At 42.0% G+C, this 21343-nt stretch overlaps 1 protein-coding gene across 1 annotated transcript in view; it reads left to right on the top strand.

Annotated features, from left to right (window-relative positions):
• The window catches only part of LOC139277486 (cadherin-4-like), a 636199-nt gene extending 615888 nt beyond the window's left edge, over nucleotides 1–20311 (top strand). Inside the window, exons 15-16 of the mRNA XM_070895995.1 lie at nucleotides 16143–16307; nucleotides 18976–20311. Of these exons, the coding sequence (XP_070752096.1) occupies nucleotides 16143–16307; nucleotides 18976–19182 (372 nt within the window). The 3' untranslated portion in view covers nucleotides 19183–20311. The remainder of the gene's footprint in view (nucleotides 1–16142; nucleotides 16308–18975) is intronic.
• The last annotated feature ends 1032 nt before the right edge of the window (nucleotides 20312–21343 follow it).

The following is a 21343-nucleotide window of genomic DNA, read 5'->3' as shown; positions in this document are numbered from 1 at the left end:
CAAGAAGAATACTGTTTCCTGACGTGGGGTGACCTGGCAGACCGGCAGTACATAATGCATGGAGGGAGATTGCAGGGGAGGTGTCAGGCACCTCCATATATATGAGGACGCACCCACCCAGGAGGATGCTGGCCAGTCTGCACCCGGCCCTTCAGGATGGCGATGGGTCGACGCCTCCTAGCTCTGAGGCAAGGGCGAGCCTCCTCCTCCTCCTGCACCTCCTCCTCATCCGCCTCAGGTGGTACTGCTGGCTTGACTTCCAGTGGCTGTCCCCTCATGATGGCCAGCTTGTTCAGCATGCAGCAGACCACGACGATTATGGAGACCTATTGAGGAGAGAACTGCAGGGTACCACCAGAGCGGTCCAGGCACCAGAACCTCTGCTTACAAATGCACCTGGTGGCACAATGAGCATCATTGTATGCATGTTCTGGCGCTGTCCTGGGGTTCCACAAAGGAGTGAGCAGCCAAGTGGACAGGGGATATCCCTTGTTCCCAAGCAGCCAACTGCAATCCTGATTCGGGCCGGTGAAGACGGCGGGCGCACTGGTCTGGTGCAGAATGAACGAATCATGGCTGCTGCCTCCCTTGCCCACTGCCTGTCTGCACGGTGCTGACAGCGACACCTTCTCCTGCATGACACCCTGCTTCTGAGCAGGTGTATCAGGTGTCGCCCTCCCAACACTCCTCCCATCCTCAGGGTGAACCCTGCCAAGCAGGGCACTGCAGCCCACAGGACTCCACGAAAGAGTCAGACCTGAAAGTTGTACAAAGTACTGAGGTATGTGCAAACCTCTGAGCAGCACTCAGCAGATTTAATGGAGCCAAAACAATTAATAAAACTATATGAAAAGATAAATACCGCAGATGCTGGAGAATGAAATAAAAACAATAATAAGATTTTTTCAAAAGATAAATACTGCGGGTGCATGCTGGAAAATGAAATCTAAACACTAATGAGTAATAAAACTTTTTACCTACCAAAGGGCCCCAGCGGTGTCCTGGTCGAGCACCGCATCGAAAACCTCGCGGGGGGACTGCCGGGAAAAGTAGTACCTTTTCCTCAGTGAATTTCGCTGTACTGGTGGCTGCCCAGCAGCTGCTTCCCTCTCCGCTGGAAGTCTTCCTTTACAGTGGCTTCTCCGCGCCATTTCCGGCGGAAGTGCACACCGCTCAAATCCCCCCCCGAGCTGAATATGGCTCGGGGAGGGAAAAGTTACCGACTGCGGCGGTTGATCGATTTTTTCCGATCGACTGCCCAAACTCCACGGTAGTCGTCCCTTCGGAGATGGTGAATTTTGGGCCCAGCATGTAGATAGGGAAGAGATGGATCCTTGGGGGAACTTTCCAAAGTGACAGTATGCGGATGGGAAGTAAAGCCACTGGTACAGATGCTCTAGCTATGATTGAATAGGAAAGTGTGGAAACAAGCTAGGACAGTCCTATTAAACTGAGCAACAAAGAATAAATGGAGGAGGATAGTTGTAACTTCCATGTTTTAAATTGATAGAATTAGTGATGTTATTTCTCCCACATGCTCCTGTGCGACAGCTGCTAAATGTTGCTGTAAAATAGCTCGTATGCTATATGAAGCTCATTTTTCTATTTCCAATTGACTGCCTGCGTCTTTGGAACAAAGGCTCAATTCGAGTATTTTCACAGCTCCAGACAAAAACCTGGATGATATGTATTTCCCCAAGAATAAGATATCCAATTAATGTAACTTGGATTACAAGCCTTTGGCTTCCCTGTGCTTTTACACTTGGAGTGATACCAGCAATTAGTTGTGGATTTCAGTAGTATCTAGTTAACAATTCCAACTTACATCATTCTCTTCAGTCAGGATGCTTAGTTAATTATAGCTCTGGCTCATCATAGCTAATTATTTTCCAGTTAACAGCCTCTCTCTATAAGTCAGAAACGAGAGAATATACTGTTTAAATTATCCTCATTAATGTTGTTCAAAGAATGTTTTGTATCCGCTTTTCTAGCTTCCCATTCTGCAGCTCAAATGAAAAAGATAACCAAATCTTGTCCAGTGTCAATGTGCGATCGAGTGACTGTAGGGTAGATTTTCCAATTCGTTACATACAGTTCACAGGTACAAAGTTAACATAAGGGATAATTTTAATTTTCAGCATGGTGTAAAACAGGAGGCATCTGATTGGCCAAATTTTCTTTCTTTTGGTATCAAGCTATTTCTGAACTTTGTTTTTTGTTTCATTCCTGTTTCAACTGAGTTGGTTCGAAGACTGTGTGCCACATGTTCTGTCATTGCCATTATTTTGTATGTCCCAGATAGTGAAGCAGTAGGGGGCTGAAATTGCCCCTTTTTATGGTCCCATTAACGCCTCCGGGAGACGTTAACGGGACACTAAAGGATTATCGCCCGGGGGTGGGTGGCGGAATTCCCCCGAGATGCAGCGGGTGAAATTAGGATTGTGCTGCACCCCTTACTTTTCGCCCCGGGCGGGGGCACACACGGCAATGAGTGGACACGAGATTGGCATGGGGCGATGCCAATGACAGCTTCGCGGATCGCAAAGCTGTCGTTGCTGGGGCGCCCCAGCTGCCCTTAAAGGGGAGGGCCTTGCGGCATGGCCGCCTACGTTTTTTTTGTCGGACGACTTTGCAGTTGGACTGACCGTGGCAGCCGCTGGTTCGGCCAGGCCACCAACATGCTGCCCATCACCCCCACTTGGGTTGTCGGTCTGCTGGCCCGGTCGAAACCCTCCCTGGTGACCCATTGGGTGCCAGGAAAGTGGCTGCAGAGTTTGCAGCGGCCCTCCCCTTTAAAATAAGGGGAGGGACGTTGTGATGCTTCAGTGCGACGCGGCGTGTCCACATCGTGCTGACATCATCAGCGCAGCGCTGACATGGTTGGCGCTAAGCGTCCCGCCCCGCTAATGCCATGCTACTGCCTTGCAAAGACAAATCACGTTTCAAATACCACCCTGCACATTTTTTTTCGAAGACCCCAATTCAGCGACATTTATCGGCCTAGCTCACCAGGCGCTAAATATTCATTTAAATCAAATTTTGCACCCCAAGTGGGGCGCGGGGCAATTCCTCCCCCCCCCAGGTTTCTCAATAGGAATTCCCATTTATTTCAGTGGAAAAAGTAGAGCAGTGAAGAGATGCCAGGTGAAAAATCACAAGAAACAGACTCCATCCATGTACTGATAGCCTCTTATCCAGACGTGCTGCTCTGTGCGGATACAGAAAGTGTCGAGTAGTGTCACCCTCCTTGATACTCTCATTCTCAATCACTTCCACTTTGCCGGCTGTCAAATGGGGTTGGAGTGTTGTGCTGTTTAATCACTTGGCCACAGAGTCTGTTTACTGTCTCCACATTTATTGTCCCAGCTATTGGCTCTTGCCAGGCATTTCTGGTACACGCGCAGCCATTGCAAAAGCTTAATTAAACATTAAAAATATTATCTGCCATTGTAAAGTCTGCGACAATTTATTTCCTTATGTGGCCATTTACCTTTAAATTTACCCATCACCACTTGTAAGCTGCACAAGGGACTACTTACACATGATTTTATACTTCCCTCGGCTGAGCTTTCAGAATCAGGCTCAATATTGGTACAAATGGTGTGCTAATAACATACTCCCTGACTAATGGGAAGACAATCTACCATAGTCTTTCCTGATAAATGGAGTAGGATAGGAAGGAACATGTTGTAAATTAGAGTAACAAGTAGCACTTTGTAAGATTTGCAGTTTTAGTTGGTTAAATAGTTTATTCTGATAGAACTTGAGAATGGCTGTAATTAAGTTATCTGAATAAATTGGGCCATGAAATTTATACTCTTTAATGTTAATGAAATAAATAAAACAGTGGCATAGAAATTGGATTGTGCTGTGCCTATTTTCCAGATAGAAAATGGATGCAAAGAGGTCTAATTTAGGGGAGTCAGCCTCTTACAGTCAAATAGCATGGGAAATGTGCCCAATACCATATTGGATTAGGTGCTGTAAAGGCAACGGTCAGCCATTGGGCCTACTGCGTTCAGGATTACCAGGTCTAAATGCAGTCTTGGTAAGCTAGTTAAAAATGACTTACTTAGATGTGGAATCAGGAGGAGGAGGAGTGATCCTCCCGACTCCACATTAAAAACACTGGCCACTGGTTGCCGCTCTCCAATTGCCTCCCACGCTCCCGGATTCATGTCAGGTCCTTGGCCAGCGTCCCAGCAGGCTGATTTTGCTGCCCGCACGCCCTACACCCCCCCCCCCCCCCCCCCCCCCCCCAACTAAGGTGTCTAGGGCTACAACTGGTGCCCACAGCTCGCTGGTAAAAATAACAAAAATGATTTGCTGTGGTCCCACTCTTTAGGTGTGTGTACCGTGCACTGCACCAGGATTACAATCCAGTTTCTCAGCCTTCAAGTTTATACTTCTGGTAACAGTTTCAAATTGAAAAAGGAGGGCAACCTGCTATATAATTATTAACTCAGTAAATGTAGCATTAGCCAGTAAATCTTATGATTTTGTATCCCCGGTGCAGAGCTTTGTGCAATTGAAGCACTTATTCAGAATTTAGCTTGGAGGCCAGTGCATTCGATTTTAGCCTGCACAGTTTTCTGTCCAAGTTACTAGATGGAAAATTAAGTGGATTGCAATTGAGGCAGGTTGGCATTCTTGGCTAAATTCCTGATGTGCCCTACTGAGGCATGAAGTTCTTGCACTATTTGCACTAAATTATGATAATTCCTTAGAATCATAGCATCTTACAGCACGCAAGGAGGTAATTTGGCCTATCATGCCTGTGCTGGCTCTTTGAAGAGTGATCAGATTAGTCGCTCTCCCCCTGCTCTTTCCCCATAGCCCTGCAAATTTTTCCTTTTCAAGTATTTATCAAATTCACTTTTGAAAGTTTCTATTGAATCTAATTCCACCACCCTTTCAGACAGTGCATTCCAATAAAATTTATCCCAATATCTGTCCAAACTGGCACTATTGGGCAAGATTTTCCATATGTCTTGTTTGCAAGGAGAATGCAAACCTATTCTTTAAAACTAGTTTGTGATTTAGTTGCACAGAGGAAGTCTCCCCCTATATATTTCTAATTTCTACACCAACAACAATTTGTATTTATATAGCGCCTTTAATATAATAAAATGCCCCAAGGCGCTTCATAGGAGTATTATAAGTTAAAAAATTTGACACCAAGCCACATATGGCGAAATTAAGGCAGGTAACCAAAAGCTTGGCCGAAGAGGTAGGTTTGAAGGAGTGTCTTAAAGGAGGAAAGAGAGTTACTGTAGCAGAGAGGTTTAGGCAGGGAATTCCAGCGTTTAGGGCCCAGGCAGCTGTAGGCACAGCCTCCAATGGTTGAGCGATGATAATCAGGGATGCTCAAGATTCTGTAATATAATTGATTCATAGTGATCAATATCTAAGTTCTACCAAAGTTTTCTTGTGGGGGAAAAAAAAAATCACAGAACACTTGCATTTTTCTTGCAGTTCCAATGTTGGCACTGTACTCCATTTGCAGGAAAGTTAAAAGGAAAGCACATCCATTGCTGATATTTTTTTCCCCCAATTGGTTCCTGCACCAAGCTTGAATTGATCCCAAGGAAACAAGAGGAACTAAATATGACCTTGCATCTTTTTATTTCAAATGAAAACAATGTGGGTTTGTCACAGTACATATTCAGTGGGTTTAACATGTAACAAAAGATTGCAATTGCTGCTGTTCAGAGACCTGTTGTTTGAATGAAACACACAAAATCTCGGGCTAGATATTCTCAAATAACTTTGGATATTTGATTGTTTAGAACATATAAGAAAATTGGGACAGGAGTCTCCACTAGGTTGCGCTGTTGTTTGCAGCGTAATTCACCCCAAATTTTCCAAACCAGCGCAGAAGATCACGGAATATCAAACGTAAATTAAGGCCAGTGCAAATCGAGTTTCCGTGATCTTTAGCGCCAGTTTAAAAAGCCTCGCACGAGAAATCACCTCTGCTCATAAAACTGGCCAAACCCAAAAATTGACTTAATCACCATTGCAAGTCTCCACCCATTTGCAGGCCTTTAGGAGGCTCTTAAAATTAAGCTGGTTCTTTTGAGCGCAAGGGCACTTTTCCAAAGCTTTTGAATATATATATATATTTTAATTTCCGAAGAAACTGACTACTGTACTATGCACCAATGTGACTAGTAATGGTTCTGTGTAGTTTTTTTATACAGCTATTTTCAGTTATTTAAAATCAGGTTACCCCGGTGATGGACCAGACACTCTGATTAAAATTACTTACTTTTTGTGATCAGCTGCATTAAATAAACTACACCAAGTTATTACTCTGAATTTTTTAAAGCAAAAAAATTTAGAAAAAAACATTACATTCAGAATCGCTACTGGATTGTGGTGGTTCATGACAGATTTTGCGCTCAGCGATGTGCAAGTGAGTTTTAACGGAAACTTAAGGGAAAAAAGCACTTCTTAAAACTTGTGCAATTTGCACCCGGATTGCCGATTACACCCAAAGTGGAAACTCCTGGCCTGTTTTTACTGCTTTGTTTAAGTTAGCTATCACATATAATGGACCAGACATTTGGGCTTTGCGGACCAGGAAATGTGTTTTTTTTGGGCGGGACAGTTAATTGTTTATAATTTTGTATTTATTGGGCAAAAGAACAATTCTAATTTTAATTACGCACTAGCAAATCTCCTGTGGCAAAGGATTTGCTGTTTTATAATAATTGTGGTGTCGGCCATGTAATGCATAATGTATCACTATCCGGGCCATTAATGTATGCTGACTGAATAAGTGAAATACTGTTCTGTTAAATAAATAAGTGGTACATGAATGAGGTGTAACACTTACACACCCCATACACAAGACTTAATATATTGCTAGCAGATCTCCCATGGTACTGCTCACGATGAGCCAGAAGATATACTGAATTGTGACAGCTGAAGGGTGTATGGCTAAAATATGACAGTAAGTTGACACTTACATAGGTGCACACTATACACAAAACATTTAATGTATTCTAGTTTTCAATTGGTATTTGTAAATTTATCGTCTAACTTTAATATGTGATTAGATTATATTGTTTTAAAAAGATGCTAAATTAACTTGAATGATAGATTTATTATATGCTGATGGTGGGGCTTTTTTTGCAGTAACTTTGCTTATAAACATTATGACAACAGGCAATCCAGCATCTATAACTTTAGTTCATTTTCTGATCTGGGAGACCTGAGATCAAATAATTATCTCCACTGACATTCACACTTAGACCATTCCCAGAGAGTGAATCTTGCCAGCTTTTCCATATTACAACAGTGATTACATGCCAAAAGTACTTCATAGAAACATAGAAAATTCTGACGGGATTGGACAGGTTACAGGGAGGAAGAATGTTCCTGATGCTGGGGAAGTCCAGAACCAGGGGTCACAGTCTAAGGATAAGGGGTAGGCCATTTAGGACCGAGATGAGGAGAAACTTCTTCACTCAGAGAATTCTGTTACTGTAGAAAGTTGTTGAGGCCAGTTCGTTAGGTATATTCAAAAGGGAGTTAGATATGGCCCTTATGGCTAAAGGGATCAAGGTGTATGGAGAGAAAGCAGGAAAGGGGTACTGAGGGTGAATGATCAGCCATGATCTTATTGAATGGTGGTGAAGGCCCAAAGGGCCGAATGGTCTACTCCTGCACCTAATTTCTATGTTTCTATTGGCTGTAAAGCGCATTGAGATGTCTGGTGGTCGTGAAAGGCGCTATATAAATGCAAGTCTTTTTTTTTCGTCCCTTTCGTATGCAGGTACAGCAAGTAATCAGGAAGGCAAATGGAATGTTGGCCTTTATTGCAAGGGGGACAGAGTATAAAAGCAGAGAAGTCCTGCTACAACTGTACAGGGTATTGGTGAGGCCACACCTGGGGTACTGCATACAGTTTTGATCTCCGTATTTAAAGGAAGGATATACTTGCATTGGAGGCTGTTCAGAGAAGGTTCACTAGGTTGATTCCGGAGATGAGGAGGTTGACTTATGAGGATAGATTGATTAGGTTGGGCCGATACACATTGGATTTCCAAAGAATGGGAGGTGACCTTATTGAAACTTAAAAGATAATGAAGGGGTTCAACAAGGTGGATGCAGAGGGGATATTTCCACTCATAGGGGAAACTAAAACTAGGGGACATAGTCTTAGAATAAGGGGCCGCCCATTTAAAATTGATATGAGGAGAAATTTATTCTGTGGAATTCTCTGCTCCAGAGAGCTGTGGAGGCTGGGTCATTGAATATATTTAAGGCGGAGATAGACACATTTTTGAGTGATAAGGGAATAAAGGGTTATGGGGAGCAGGCAGGGAAGTAGATCTGAGTCCATGATCAGATCAGCCATGATCTTATTGAATGGCGGAGCAGGCTCAAGGGGCCAAATGGCCTACTCCTGCTCCTATTTCTTATGTTCTTGTGTTTCATTCAGATGGCTGTACACGACCTGAATAGAATAGCCCATTCCTAAATTGCTCAAGCATTGGTGGGTTCCTGAAGGAACTGGGACAGGCGTATTGTTTAGCCAATCCTACCTCATTGACTAAGGAAAATGCAAACTGAGTGACGAATTGCCACCTTAACTAGAGTAGGTAATCAGTCAGACATTTAAATACCTGTTGCACATGTACAACTAATTAGAGTACAGCAAGGATTAGGAAGCATTACAGGTTGGCTCCCTGTAGTTAGTTGTGTTTGCTGTTCTTTTCATTAGTTTGATTTGTATTTCATCCCGTGAAAAATTATATCTTGTTTATGCGCTTTCTTTGAACATTCTGTTTGTCTTTTAACAACTCGATTCTCCGAACTGTTTGATCCTTTTTAATTTTACTAATGTTCAATGGATTTTTTTCTTAAAAGTCTGAACAGTATAAAATCAGATGCTATTTATTCTTGTGGTCATGAAAACATTAACATGACAAGGAATAGAAATAGATTGTCTTTTAAAATTAAATTATGTAAAGCGAGGCTTGAATAATTGATTGAATAGTTTTTTAATTTAAATCCAAAGACATTGCTCAGTTTGACCCTGGAGATGTTGCTACACAGAAAAGTGCATTGTATTCATAAATTACATGGTTCATTCCGAGTAACTTTTGATGCCTTAAAGTTTATCTGTCTGTCTATTTATCTGTCTATCTTGCACCTGTAGTGCAAGAAAATTCATACATGGGAAATGCCAACAAAATCGTGATTGGCCCAAATTTACCTTTGATACAAACAGCCAATCACAAACCACCTAAAAACAATACTATCTATGAAGCATGTCATGCTGATTGGTCAATGGGATAGTTAAGACCATTAAAAAGCATTTTGTGTTTAAGAAATGACTCTCTTTAAAATAAAATCACGAGCTTTAGTGCCCTGGGTAGGAAATTGGTTAGGAGTTAGGAGACTGAGAGTAGGGATAATGGATGTATACTCATCAGCATGGGCAGCAGGATGTGAAGAGTGGTGTCCCACAGGCGTCTGTACTGGGACCTCGGAGCAGGCCGGGGAGCGGAAGGAGCAGCGTGGAGGCCTGGCCCAGCAGTCTGTGTGGCCCCCGGCCTGCGAGCACCATCGGAGCAGGCCGGGGAGCAGAAGGAGCAGTGTGGCAGCACCACTCCAGGGAGCAGCACGTGCTGGAGCAGGAGAGCAACGGCAGTGAAAACGGATATCACCAAGATCCAGGTCGGTGATTGGAGCGTGGGCAGGTACATCAGGAGCGGCGAGATCGGGGCGAAGGAGCGGCGAGAGATCGTGGAGCGACGTGATCAGGGCCCAGGAGAGGCGCGAGTTCGGGGCCCAGAAAAGGTGAGGGCCCAGCCCACACTGCGATATGTGTGCGCAATAGGTCCGTGCATCAGAGCAGGTCTCCAGTCATCTTGGTTAATCCTTGCTACTGGACCAAGACCTAGCTCTGTCAAGCCCGTGTGGTGACTGGTGTGCAACTGTCACCACACGTTAAAAAAAGGCATCTTCCACCCTTCAAGATTTAGTTTGGACCTGGAATTTTAGGTCCATCATTGAAACACCTGTCAACTTTTTGACGTGGAAGCAAATCATCCTCAGTTCGAGTGACTACCTATGATGATGATGATGTACTGGGGCCTCAGCTTTTCACTATATTTGTAAATGACTTAAATGAAGGAATAGAGAGCCCTATATCCAAGTTTGTGGCTGACACCAAGTTAGGTGTGGATCGGAGTATATAGTTGCAAAGGGACAGATAGATTAAGTGAGTGAGAAGGATTGTGGCAGACGGAGTTCAATGCGGGGAAGTGTGAGGTCATCCACTTTGACCCCAAGAAGGATAAGTCAGAGTATTTTCTCAATGACGAGTAGGTAGGAACCCTGGAGGAGTAGAGATTTAGAGGTCCAAGTACAGAAATCATTAAAAGCTCGTGAACAGGTACAAAAAATAATTTAAAAGGATAAAGACCTTTTTCTCAAAGGAGCTGGAATACAAAGGGTGGATGTTGTGTTACAGTTATATAACGCTCTGTTTAGATCTGGAATGCAGTGCCTGAAAGGGTGGTGGAAGCAGATTCAGCAGTAACATTCAAAAAGGAATTGGATCTCTATTTAAAAAGGAAAACATTGCAGGGCTATGGGGAAGCACAGGGGAGTGGAACTAGTTGGTAGCTCTTTCAGAGTGCTGACACAGGCACGTTAGGCTGAATGCCCATCTTCTGTATGATGCTGTATGATTCTATGGCCCCATTTCGAGTGCTGCATTCAGTCCTGGGCATCGCATGTCAGGAAGGATATATTGACCTGGGAGGGGGTGCAGCACAGATTCATCAGAATGACACCAGAGCAATAAAGGGTTAAATTATGAGGACAGGTTGCATAGACGAGGCTTGTATTCCCATGAGTATCGAAGATTTAGGGGTGATCTAATTAAAGTGTTTAAGATGATTAAAGGAGTTGATGCGGTAGATAGATAGAAATAATTTCCTCTGGTGTGGAAGTTCAGAACAGGTGGGGGTTGGTGGTGAGCGGGGAGGCATAACCTTAAAATTAGAGCTAGGCCGTTCAGGGGTGATGCCAGGAAGCACATCTTCACACAAAGGGGAGTGGAAATCTGGAACTATCTCCACCCCCCCCCCCCCCCCCCCTCCTCTCCTCCAAAAAGGCTGTTGTGGCTGGGGGTCAATTGAAAACTTAAAAACTGAGAGTGATAGATTTTTGTTCGGTAAAGGTAAAGACGTTACAGCACCAAGGTAGGTAGATGGAGGTATGGTACAGACCAGCGATGATGTCATTGAATGATGGAAGAATCTCGAAGGGCTGAATGGCCTACTCCTGTTCCTACATTCCTATGTTTATGAAAATTTGCATTCAGTAAAAGAAAATACCAATGAATAACCGTCAACCACTAACGACCAATTTATTTGCGGATTATCCAACCTCGTTTATGTTGATTCTTCACCCAACCTTCTCGGTACCCCTGAAATTACATTTAAAATATAATTCGTACATTTAAAAAAATATAAATCTGAAACAAATCACTAAATTTACCCTGCACAAATCCTGGAAATTGAGTTCAGTTCTATTTCAGTAGCTTTCATTCTTTACCTGGTCTTTCTCTCGTGATACTTCTCAGACCTCGGCACATCAGAGTTACTTCTTTTCTGAGCCTTTTCTGCCATTTTTTTTATTGCCTGCGTGTGGGTGTGACATTGCTGCTCCAGCCTGAATTTAGTTTGTTTTTCCACAGCCTCCCCATTGTTTCCAAGAAATACTTCTGGGCCTCACCTTTCAGTCTTGGTTGCTCCATCTCATCCTACGCTGTGTTCCTGGCCTTGCCTACACCCTCACACACCCCTCCCCTTTTCCCCCACCACCCCAATAGTGACTAATGTCCGTTAGAAACCAAGTTCGTTCACTTTTTTTATTTTGGACTTTTTAATGACATTTGTTGAGGCAATTCTGTTGACAATTATGTTGGAGCAGTTCCATATTACTCGTCGTGGGGTTGAGGGGATCTAACGACATTTATACTGCCAGGGGTTTTGTTGAATCCATAACCATTGTGCTAAAAGGGATCAAGTTGAATTTGAGCAGTAAGTGAATTCATCATCATGTACACACTGAGATTTCTTAACATTAAATTTTGATTTCTGGCTTAATATTGTTGCAGTGGATAATTATCTGAGCATAAAATTATATTTTTTCAAGTCTCATTAGGCACTTGCAGTGCAAGATCCTTAATCAGTTCTCTTTCTAAATTATTCAATGTATTATCCACTAATACATGTATTTGTTACGGTGGAAGTCAAAGTATATCTGACAGTAATCTGGCTTGGCAGACTGGCCAAATGACAATTACATTCAGCACCATTCTAGTTATTTAAACACATTTTTCATTACTTAATAGTGGTACTATTTCAAGCAATGAAATAGAATTAATTATTTTCCTTTGATTTAGGTATTTAGGAATATCTTATCCACAGCCAGCCCTTAAATACTGCCCGACTCCAGTTGGCATGGACTGGTTGGGCAGAATGGCCTGTTTCTGTGTCGTATATCCTATGTAATGCCATGTAAAATCGGGCGGGGTATAAAATGAGCTTTTGATGTGCTATCACCCATTATGTGCTACTACCCAAGCGAATTTCACTCCCTTCTGTCTTGGAAGGACAGGCTGATATTGTTAAGGTAGGTCTTCTTGAATAAAGAAGTTTTGCTGCTTCAGGACTTGTTGCAGAATGATTTTAGTATTTGATCAGTAGTATGCCACTGCCATTTTGCAACATAGCTTATTAGGAGGTAGGCGAGGAGAGACAACCATATGGCACACCGACATTAAATTTAAAAACCACAAGTCAGCTGAATTTCTTCAAATAAAAGCCCTGGCCCATTCCAAACTCCACACTGCATGATGCCCCCTATCTGTGGTAATGACCTGCAGGAAATCCTGGGGCTGCAGTGGTTCCCTGAGCATGGCACATCTCCAGTACTCACCCACATTATTCCCAGGAGGGGAAGATCAACCTGTCTTACCCATCATAACTCTTGCTGTTTTTACTTCTACTGTTTGACTTTATACAACCTTGCTAACATTTCTCCTGAGTCATTTCTGTCCTGAGCCTCCTATTTAAAAAAGGAAGCAGACAAAGAGCAGGAAACTATAGACCAGTTAGCCTAACATCTGTGGTTGGGAAAATGTTGGAGTCCATGATTAAAGAAGCAGTAGCAGGACATTTGGAAAAGCAAAATTCGGTCAGGCAGAGTCAGCATGGATTTATGAAGGGCAAGTCATGTTTGACAAATTTGCTGGAATTCTTTGAGTTTGTAACGAACAGGGTGGATAAAGGGGAACCAGTGGATGTGGTGTATTTGGACTTCCAGAAGGCATTTGACAAGGTGCCACTTAAAAGGTTACTGCAGAAGATAAAAGTTCACGGGGTTGGGGGTAATATATTAGCATGGATAGAGGATTGGCTAACTATCAGAAAACCAAGAGTCGGGATAAATAGTTCATTCTCTGGTTGGCAACCAGTAACTAGTGGGGTGCCGCAGGGATCAGTGCTGGGACCGTAACTATTTACAATCTATATTAATGACTTGGAAGAAGGAACTGAGTGTAACGTAGCCAAGTTTGCTGATGATACAAAGATGGGAGGAAAAGCAATGTGTGATGAGGACACACAAAATCTGCAGAAGGACATAGACAGGCTAAGTGAGTGGGCAAAAATTTGGCAGATGGAGGAAATGTTGAAAAGTGCGAGGTCATGCACTTTGGCAGAAAAAAATCAAAGAACAAGTTATTATTTAAATGGAGAAAGATTGCAAAGTGCTGCAGTACAGCGGGACCTGGGGGTACTTGTGCATGAAACACAAAAGGATAGTATGCAGGTGAAGCAAGTGATCAGGAAGGCCAATGGAATCTTGGCATTTATTGCAAAGGGGATGGAGTATAAAAGCGGGGAAGTCTAGCTACAGTTATACAAGGTTTTGGTGAGGCCACACTTGGAATACTGCGTGCAGTTTTGGTTTCCATATTTACGAAAGGATATACTTGCTTTGGAGGTAATTCAGAGAAGGCTCCAGTGATGAGGGGTTGACTTATGAGGAAAGGTTGAGTATGTTGGGCCTCTACTCATTGGAATTCAGAAGAATGAGAGGTGATCTTATCGAAATGTATAAGGTTAGGAGGGGGCTTGACAAGGTGGGTGCAGAGAGGATATTTCCTCTGATGGGGGAGACTAGAACTAGAGGGCATGATCTTGGAATAAGGTGCCGCCCATTTAAAACAGAGATGAGGAGGAATTTCTTCTCAGAGGATTGTAAATCTGTGGAATTTGCTGTCTCAGAGAGCTGTGGAAGCTGGGACATTGAATAAATTTAAGACAGAAATAGACAGTTTCTTAAACGATAAAAGGGATACGGGATTATGGGGAGAGGGCAGGGAAGTGGAGCTGAGTCCATGATCAGATCAGCCATGATCTTATTGAATGGTGGAGCAGGCTCGAGGGGCCGTATGGCCTACTCCTGTTCCTATTTCTTATGTTCTTATGTATTAGGGTTTTTTGCATATATAGCTTATTAAAAGTACATCCTTTGCTTCATAGCCCATGCTGCTAATTTACTATAACATTCATGCATTACCTTTTAAGGTCTTTAAGTTCTGCAACTACTTCTTGATCTCCCACTAGATCTTTAGTCATTGACAACATATTTACTCATTCAGTAATATTCGGCCCAATTTTAACTCTGCCTACCTGATGGAAATGGAGTGGGTCGATAGTTAAATAGCGATAGAGCACATGCTGCTGTCTTCCCGTCAGGCCTGCTACCATCTTAACTACTCAGTCTTCGTAGTCAGCCAAGGTTCCCATCAGTGGCGAAGGGCAGGGGGGCCTCGTGAATATATGTAAATTGGGATTGTAACATTTAGGACCCCAACGCCATTTCAACTCTGAGTTGGGAAGTCCTGGCCAGTGCCCAACTCATCAGTAAAATCTAGCAAGCCCACCAGAGCAATGAAGCCAGATATAATGGGGTACTTCCATGTAAATAATTGGATCACAGGATCTTTGTGCCGTTAGGATTGTGAAGAGAGTTTTCAGCTTCCAGTGGTAATTGTGCACATCAAGTGGGCAGGATGCTCAAATCCCACATGATAGGGTGGGTAGCCTGTCAATCATATTAAAATCAACCCAGCCTCGGCTGCTGGCATCAGAGGAGCTTACCATTCACCATGCCCGTCCCATTCGCACCCCGAGTTCAAGTCAGAGCTATACTATCACACTTTCTTCCTCCTTTACATATTTGGGAACTATCTTTGCCACTATAAATCTGCTCCTATTTCTCTGTATTTAAAAAAAAACAAGCTTACCAGCATGTCCAGGGTCCGATAGCTAAAATGGGATTTTCACAATTATTTTATTGAACTTTCTGATGATTATACCATTTAAGTGGCTTGTTAAATGCTTGTGAATTGTTAAACAATCATTATTATTGGTGTGTCTCTACTTGTTCATTGCCACTAATGAAATAACATTCTTGGGAAACACGCATTCAAAAGCTGTGTATTCCTGTGATCTTTGTCAATGAATTAGAGTGGAAAAGTGGACATTTCTCCCATTTTTTCTTCAGAGGAAAATATGGTTCATTCTCTTTCAACTGGCTGGTTAGGCAAAATCAGAGTCAAGAGGGTGAATTTTAACCCCCATAAATGGGTGGGTTGGGGTAGAGATTGGGGCCACGTTTTCTCCAGACTCTTATTTCGGAATGTCGGACTGGCATTTAAAAACCCCAATGTTCCATTGTAAAGGGCCGTAACCATGTGATTTTAATATTTCTACCTAATTAACCGGCTATAACTGCAAATTTTGAATATGCATTGGAAATTAAATAACATGTAATCTGCAACAAAGATATATATTTCATAGCTTGCATTCTGTCATGGCATCCACATAACTGTGGATACTTCATACTTCAATATGAGGTGCCTAAATATTTGCTTCTGAAATATGATTTGTTGTTGAGTAGATGAAATGTGACATTTGCCAAGTCCTTTGCTCAGTAAATATTCTGAATTGCTAACAGCGATGGTGTGCCAGAGCTTTTTATTTAAATTTATGATTCTAGAGAAACTCTGTTCAAAGCCAAGGCACTCTGTTTTGCAGGATTATGACTTGAGCCAGCTTCAGCAGCCAGACTCTTTAGATCCTGTATTGACAAAGGCTCCTGGGATCAGGCGAGTTGATGAGCGGCCTACCGGTGCTGAGCCACAGTATCCATTGCGCCCGACAGTTCCTCATCCTGGAGATATCGGAGACTTCATTGATGAGGTAATGATTGGGAAATACCAGGCTGATGTCTATTGCTATGGACAAATAGTAATTAGAATTGTTTTTAAAGCTATATTGTATATTTTATCACTATTACTGATGACAACTTTAAGCCTGGAAATCTCAGCAGTTCAGGCAGCTTCTGTGGAGAGGAAACAGAGTTAACATTTCGGGTCGATGATCCTTCGTCAGACCATTCATTGACCCGAAACGTTAACTCTGCGTCCTCTCCACAGATGCTGCCTGACCTGCTGAGATTTCCAGCATTTTCTGTTTCTATTCCAGATTCCAGCATCCGCAGTATTTTGCTTTTGTACAACTCTTAAGTCTGTTAGTTCTGTGCCTTTGATAAAGTTGTTAGATTATTCTTATCTTTTTCAGTGGGGAGATTTATTTTCAGTTGAGATAATCTAAATTGTAAACTTAAATGAAAAGATAGCAATCAGGTGCATTATTTATTTTCATATATAAATTCACAAGATATTAAAGATTGTTGTCACACCGATTCACTTCACATCGGCGGAGTTGGATTAATAATTTGTGATTACTTCGGCTGCTCTGTAGCTGAAGAATTTGAGCACGACTCCCAAGCAGCAAGTTATGAGTTTGAGTTCCAAGGCTGCCTGCCAATCCAAATCTTACCTTAGTTGGATTAGTTTAAGCTGTTCTTCAGCAGCCTGCTGCATGAAGTTTGGTGGTCAATCGTTTAGAGAAAGGTAATAGAAATCTGACATCCAACATTCCTCACTCATGGTGGGCACAGAGCATGGTGCGGACCAACCTACCTCCTGCTAGAAGTAAAGTGTCAGTAAGGGAAGGAACCTGAATTTTGAAACTAGAGGTTTGGAGAAAAAGAATGAAATTCAAAGACAAATTCAAAGACACATTTGAAATAACCGTAGCAAAAATTCAGGATACTGAACTTGTAGCTACTTGATATTGTTGCAACAAGTCCAAATTTCTTAGTGCACCCTTTGGCATTATCTCTCATCCCCTGTGGTAGCTGCTGGTTATGCTAATGTAACGCCTCTGTTTAAAAAAGGGGGCAGACAAAAGGCAGGTAACTATAGGCCGGTTAGTTTAACATCTGTAGTGGGGAAAATACTTGAAACTATCATTAAGGAAGAAATAGCGGGACATCTAGATAGGAATAGTGCAATCAAGCAGACGCAGCATGGATTCATGAAGGGGAAATCATGTTTGACTAATTTACTGGAATTCTTTGAGGATGTGATGGGCATGGTGGATAGAGGTGTACCGATGGATGTGGTGTATTTGGATTTCCAGAAGGCATTCAATAAGGTGCCACACAAAAGGTTACTGCAGAAGATAGAGGTACGCGGAGTCAGAGGAAATGTATTAGCATGGATAGAGAATTGGCTGGCGAACAGAAAGCAGAGAGTCGGGATAAATGGGTCCTTTTCGGGTTGGAAATCGGTGGTTAGTGGTGTGCCACAGGGATCGGTGCTGGGACCACAACTGTTTACAATATACATAGATGACCTGGAAGAGGGGACAGAGTGTAGTGTAACAAAATTTGCAGATGACACAAAGATTAGTGGGAAAGCGGGTTGTGTAGAGGACACAGAGAGGCTGCAAAGAGATTTAGATAGGTTAAGCGAATGGGCTAAGGTTTGGCAGATGGAATACAATGTTGGAAAGTGTGAGGTCATCCACCTTGGGGAAAAAAACAGTAAAAGGGAATATTATTTGAATGGGGAGAAATTACAACATGCTGCGGTGCAGAGGGACCTGGGGGTCCTTGTGCATGAATCCCCAAAAAATTAGTTTGCAGGTGCAGCAGGTAATCAGGAAGGCGAATGGAATGTTGGCCTTCATTGCGAGAGGGATGGAGTACAAAAGCAGGGAGGTCCTGCTGCAACTGTACAGGGTATTGGTAAGGCCGCACCTGGAGTACTGCGTGCAGTTTTGGTCACCTTACTTAAGGAAGGATATACTAGCTTTGGAGTGGGTACAGAGACAATTCACTAGGCTGATTCTGGAGATGAGGGGGTTACCTTATGATGATAGATTGAGTAGACTGGGTCTTTACTCGTTGGAGTTCAGAAGGATGAGGGGTGATCTTATAGAAACATTTAAAATAATGAAAGGGATAGACAAGATAGAGGCGGAGAGGTTGTTTCCACTGGTCGGGGAGACTAGAACTAGGGGGCACAGCCTCAAAATACGGGGGAGCCAATTTAAAACCGAGTTCAGAAGGAATTTCTTCTTCCAGAGAGTTGTGAATCTGTGGAATTCTCTGCCCAAGGAAGGAGTTGAGGCTAGCTCATTGAATGTATTCAAGTCACAGATAGATAGATTTTTAAACAATAAGGGAATTAAGGATTACGGGGAGCAGGCGGGTAAGTGGAGCTGAGTCCACGGCCAGATCAGACATGATCTTATTGAATGGCGGAGCAGGCTCGAGGGGCTAGATGGCCTACTCCTGTTCCTAATTCTTATGTTCTTATATTCTTATGTTACCCAAAGCATCCTAAACTATTTACAGAGGAAAAAGTTGTGCCCAGGATTTTGTAACTTTGTGACCCTAAAATTGATCAGTTTATATTGTTCATTTTTAAAAAGTTTGATTTTTATCTTCGCTTCAAATCATCATAACCTGGAATGCTTTAAAGATTTCATGATTTAAAAAAAAATGTCTTTACAGGGTCTCAGAGCAGCGGATAATGATCCAACGGCCCCACCCTATGATTCCCTGCTGGTTTTTGATTATGAAGGAAGTGGCTCAACTGCAGGATCAGTCAGCTCTCTGAACTCATCCAGCTCTGACGACCATGATTATGATTATCTTAATGATTGGGGACCTCGGTTCAAGAAGTTAGCAGACATGTACGGTGGTGGAGAAGATGACTAACAGTACATGAAGTGAAGGAACTGTACAAAAGATGCAGCTTTTTCATTAATATTCCTTGCTGACCATAATATTTTAGTGGTGTGTTAGGTTTTTTATTTTAGAACATGAGCTGTTAGCATGAATGCTTGTTGTCGTCGCTGCATATTTTTGGTCAGTCAGCAGGAATATCGCTCAACGTTTGCTTTACAACTAAAGAGGAAAGACGCTCTTTATTAACTTGAATTTCTTAGTACAGAAGCACTGTTTTTAAAAGTGCCTTTTTGGTACATTTTATCGGAATCCCTCAATCTCAGGAGCGATTAAAATTCAACCATCTATTGATCCCTGGTCCAGTACTGGCGACGAAGAGAAAATGAAAGAATCAGTTTATTTCCACTCTGGTTAATGGACAAATTTTCCTTTTTTGCCTTTTAAACTATTGGTGTAAAATACATTAAAAAAAAGAACTGTACAGAAACCCTTGTATTAACAGCCATGTTTAAAACTGAGCAGGTGGGTGGCTAATCATACTGTATATGTTGTATAGAGCTTAACATTGAAAGTCTAATTGTCAAGCAGTGTAAAAAAAAATAATGGCAGGAAAAGACATTCTGAAGGGATTGTTGGTCTTCATTAGTATTAAGATCATTTTCTTTTAAAATCTGAAGTAGAATGGACATCAGATTAATGTAACTTAATAATTTTTTTAAACATTGATACCCACTTGATTTCTTATTGTAGCGTGTACATAATGTTGCACAGCTTGAAGCAAACATCACCTAGTTAATGTTGTGTATAATTGGAGCTTTTTCCTTTTACTTTTTTGCATGTTTTTTTATATTGAAAGCGTAGAATCTCGCATGGCTGTGGTTGTTTCAAAGAACAATTTCTTGTGTTGTGTGTTCACATTTCAACACAATCATTGCACAGTTAGAGGAAACTTTTTTTGTAATGGTCAACAGCACAAATATTTTGTATCGTTGTTTGTACCATTTTGTACCAAAAAAAAGGGAAGGTAGTAAAAGTTTTGAATGCGTGTTTCTAGTGCCACCGCAGTTATGGTTAAACTGAGTAACAGCTTTGCAAATTTATTGTGTGCCAGCGCTGAACTGGTGCATTTGCTCCTGGCCCCTCAGTGTTATAAATAAAGTTCCCCTTTTAAAACACTGAGTTGCTCTCAATTCCTTTCAATGGTTGCTATTTTTGGAGAATGTTACTGCTGTATCTATTAATGATCATTCACCTGAAAAATTGGCCATCCTTCAATGGTTCGGACGCGGAGAAGATTCTATGTATTGTGTGTGGGTATATGAAAACTGGAATGCGCCCTCAATAATTTTCAAACTATTTCATCTGAATTCTTCTCAAAATGGTCCTGATTGGTAACATTGTAGCTGTCCGAGTGCAGATAGCTGCATGGCGTGGTATTCCAGGCAGATTCATGAATATAAATTATAATCTGTGAAAGCACTGCTCTTATAAAGTCCCAGTTACACGACACCTGGACTTGTTTGGTACTGATGTTACCTGATCAAAGTATGTTCATTGTACCAGTAGCCAGACTAATAAGAAATCTGATTGAGGTGATTTAAAGTTTGTGCTAAAGGGTAGTTCTAAGTAAGAAAACAAGTGTTTGGTTTCCTTGTTCAAATCCCTTATCTATGTGCCTCGTATCAAACCTTAAATAAAGCCAGTGCATGCTGATCTCTCAACCTCTTGTATCGTATTTAAAACAATGCAGTCAAAATGACACCTCATAACAAGTTAATTATTTTAATGACTGCTGCTTAAATTCTAATTTTATTTTTAAATAGCAGCCGAACATACTTTGATCAGCTAACATCTGTACCAAAGAATTCCAGGTGAGTTGTAACAATATAGTTCCATATAGTTCAATTCTAGCTTTACCAGAACACCGATACCAAATTGGTGTGTAGAGATGAGTAAGCTGGCTTAGGATCAGTAGTATGGTCTGGTTAGAGCAAAACCAAGTCAATTGAACTCCAGGTCAGACTGTTTTTAGTCAAACAAACTGATGTTTGACTATTGTCCTAATTACTGTATACTTTTTGTTTATATCCAATTTATTCATATAACAAAATTGCTTTAAAAGGAAGTCTAGTTAGTTTTAAGGTAAGTAGGATTTATTCTTGTATAAATATTTTGAAGGAACAACCCTTAC

Source organism: Pristiophorus japonicus, chromosome 12 (assembly GCF_044704955.1).
Source record: "Pristiophorus japonicus isolate sPriJap1 chromosome 12, sPriJap1.hap1, whole genome shotgun sequence".
In the NCBI taxonomy this organism is placed as follows: domain Eukaryota; kingdom Metazoa; phylum Chordata; class Chondrichthyes; family Pristiophoridae; genus Pristiophorus; species Pristiophorus japonicus.
The sequence above is the reverse complement of the archived record's forward strand: the minus strand, read 5'-3'. Positions and strand labels throughout refer to the sequence as shown.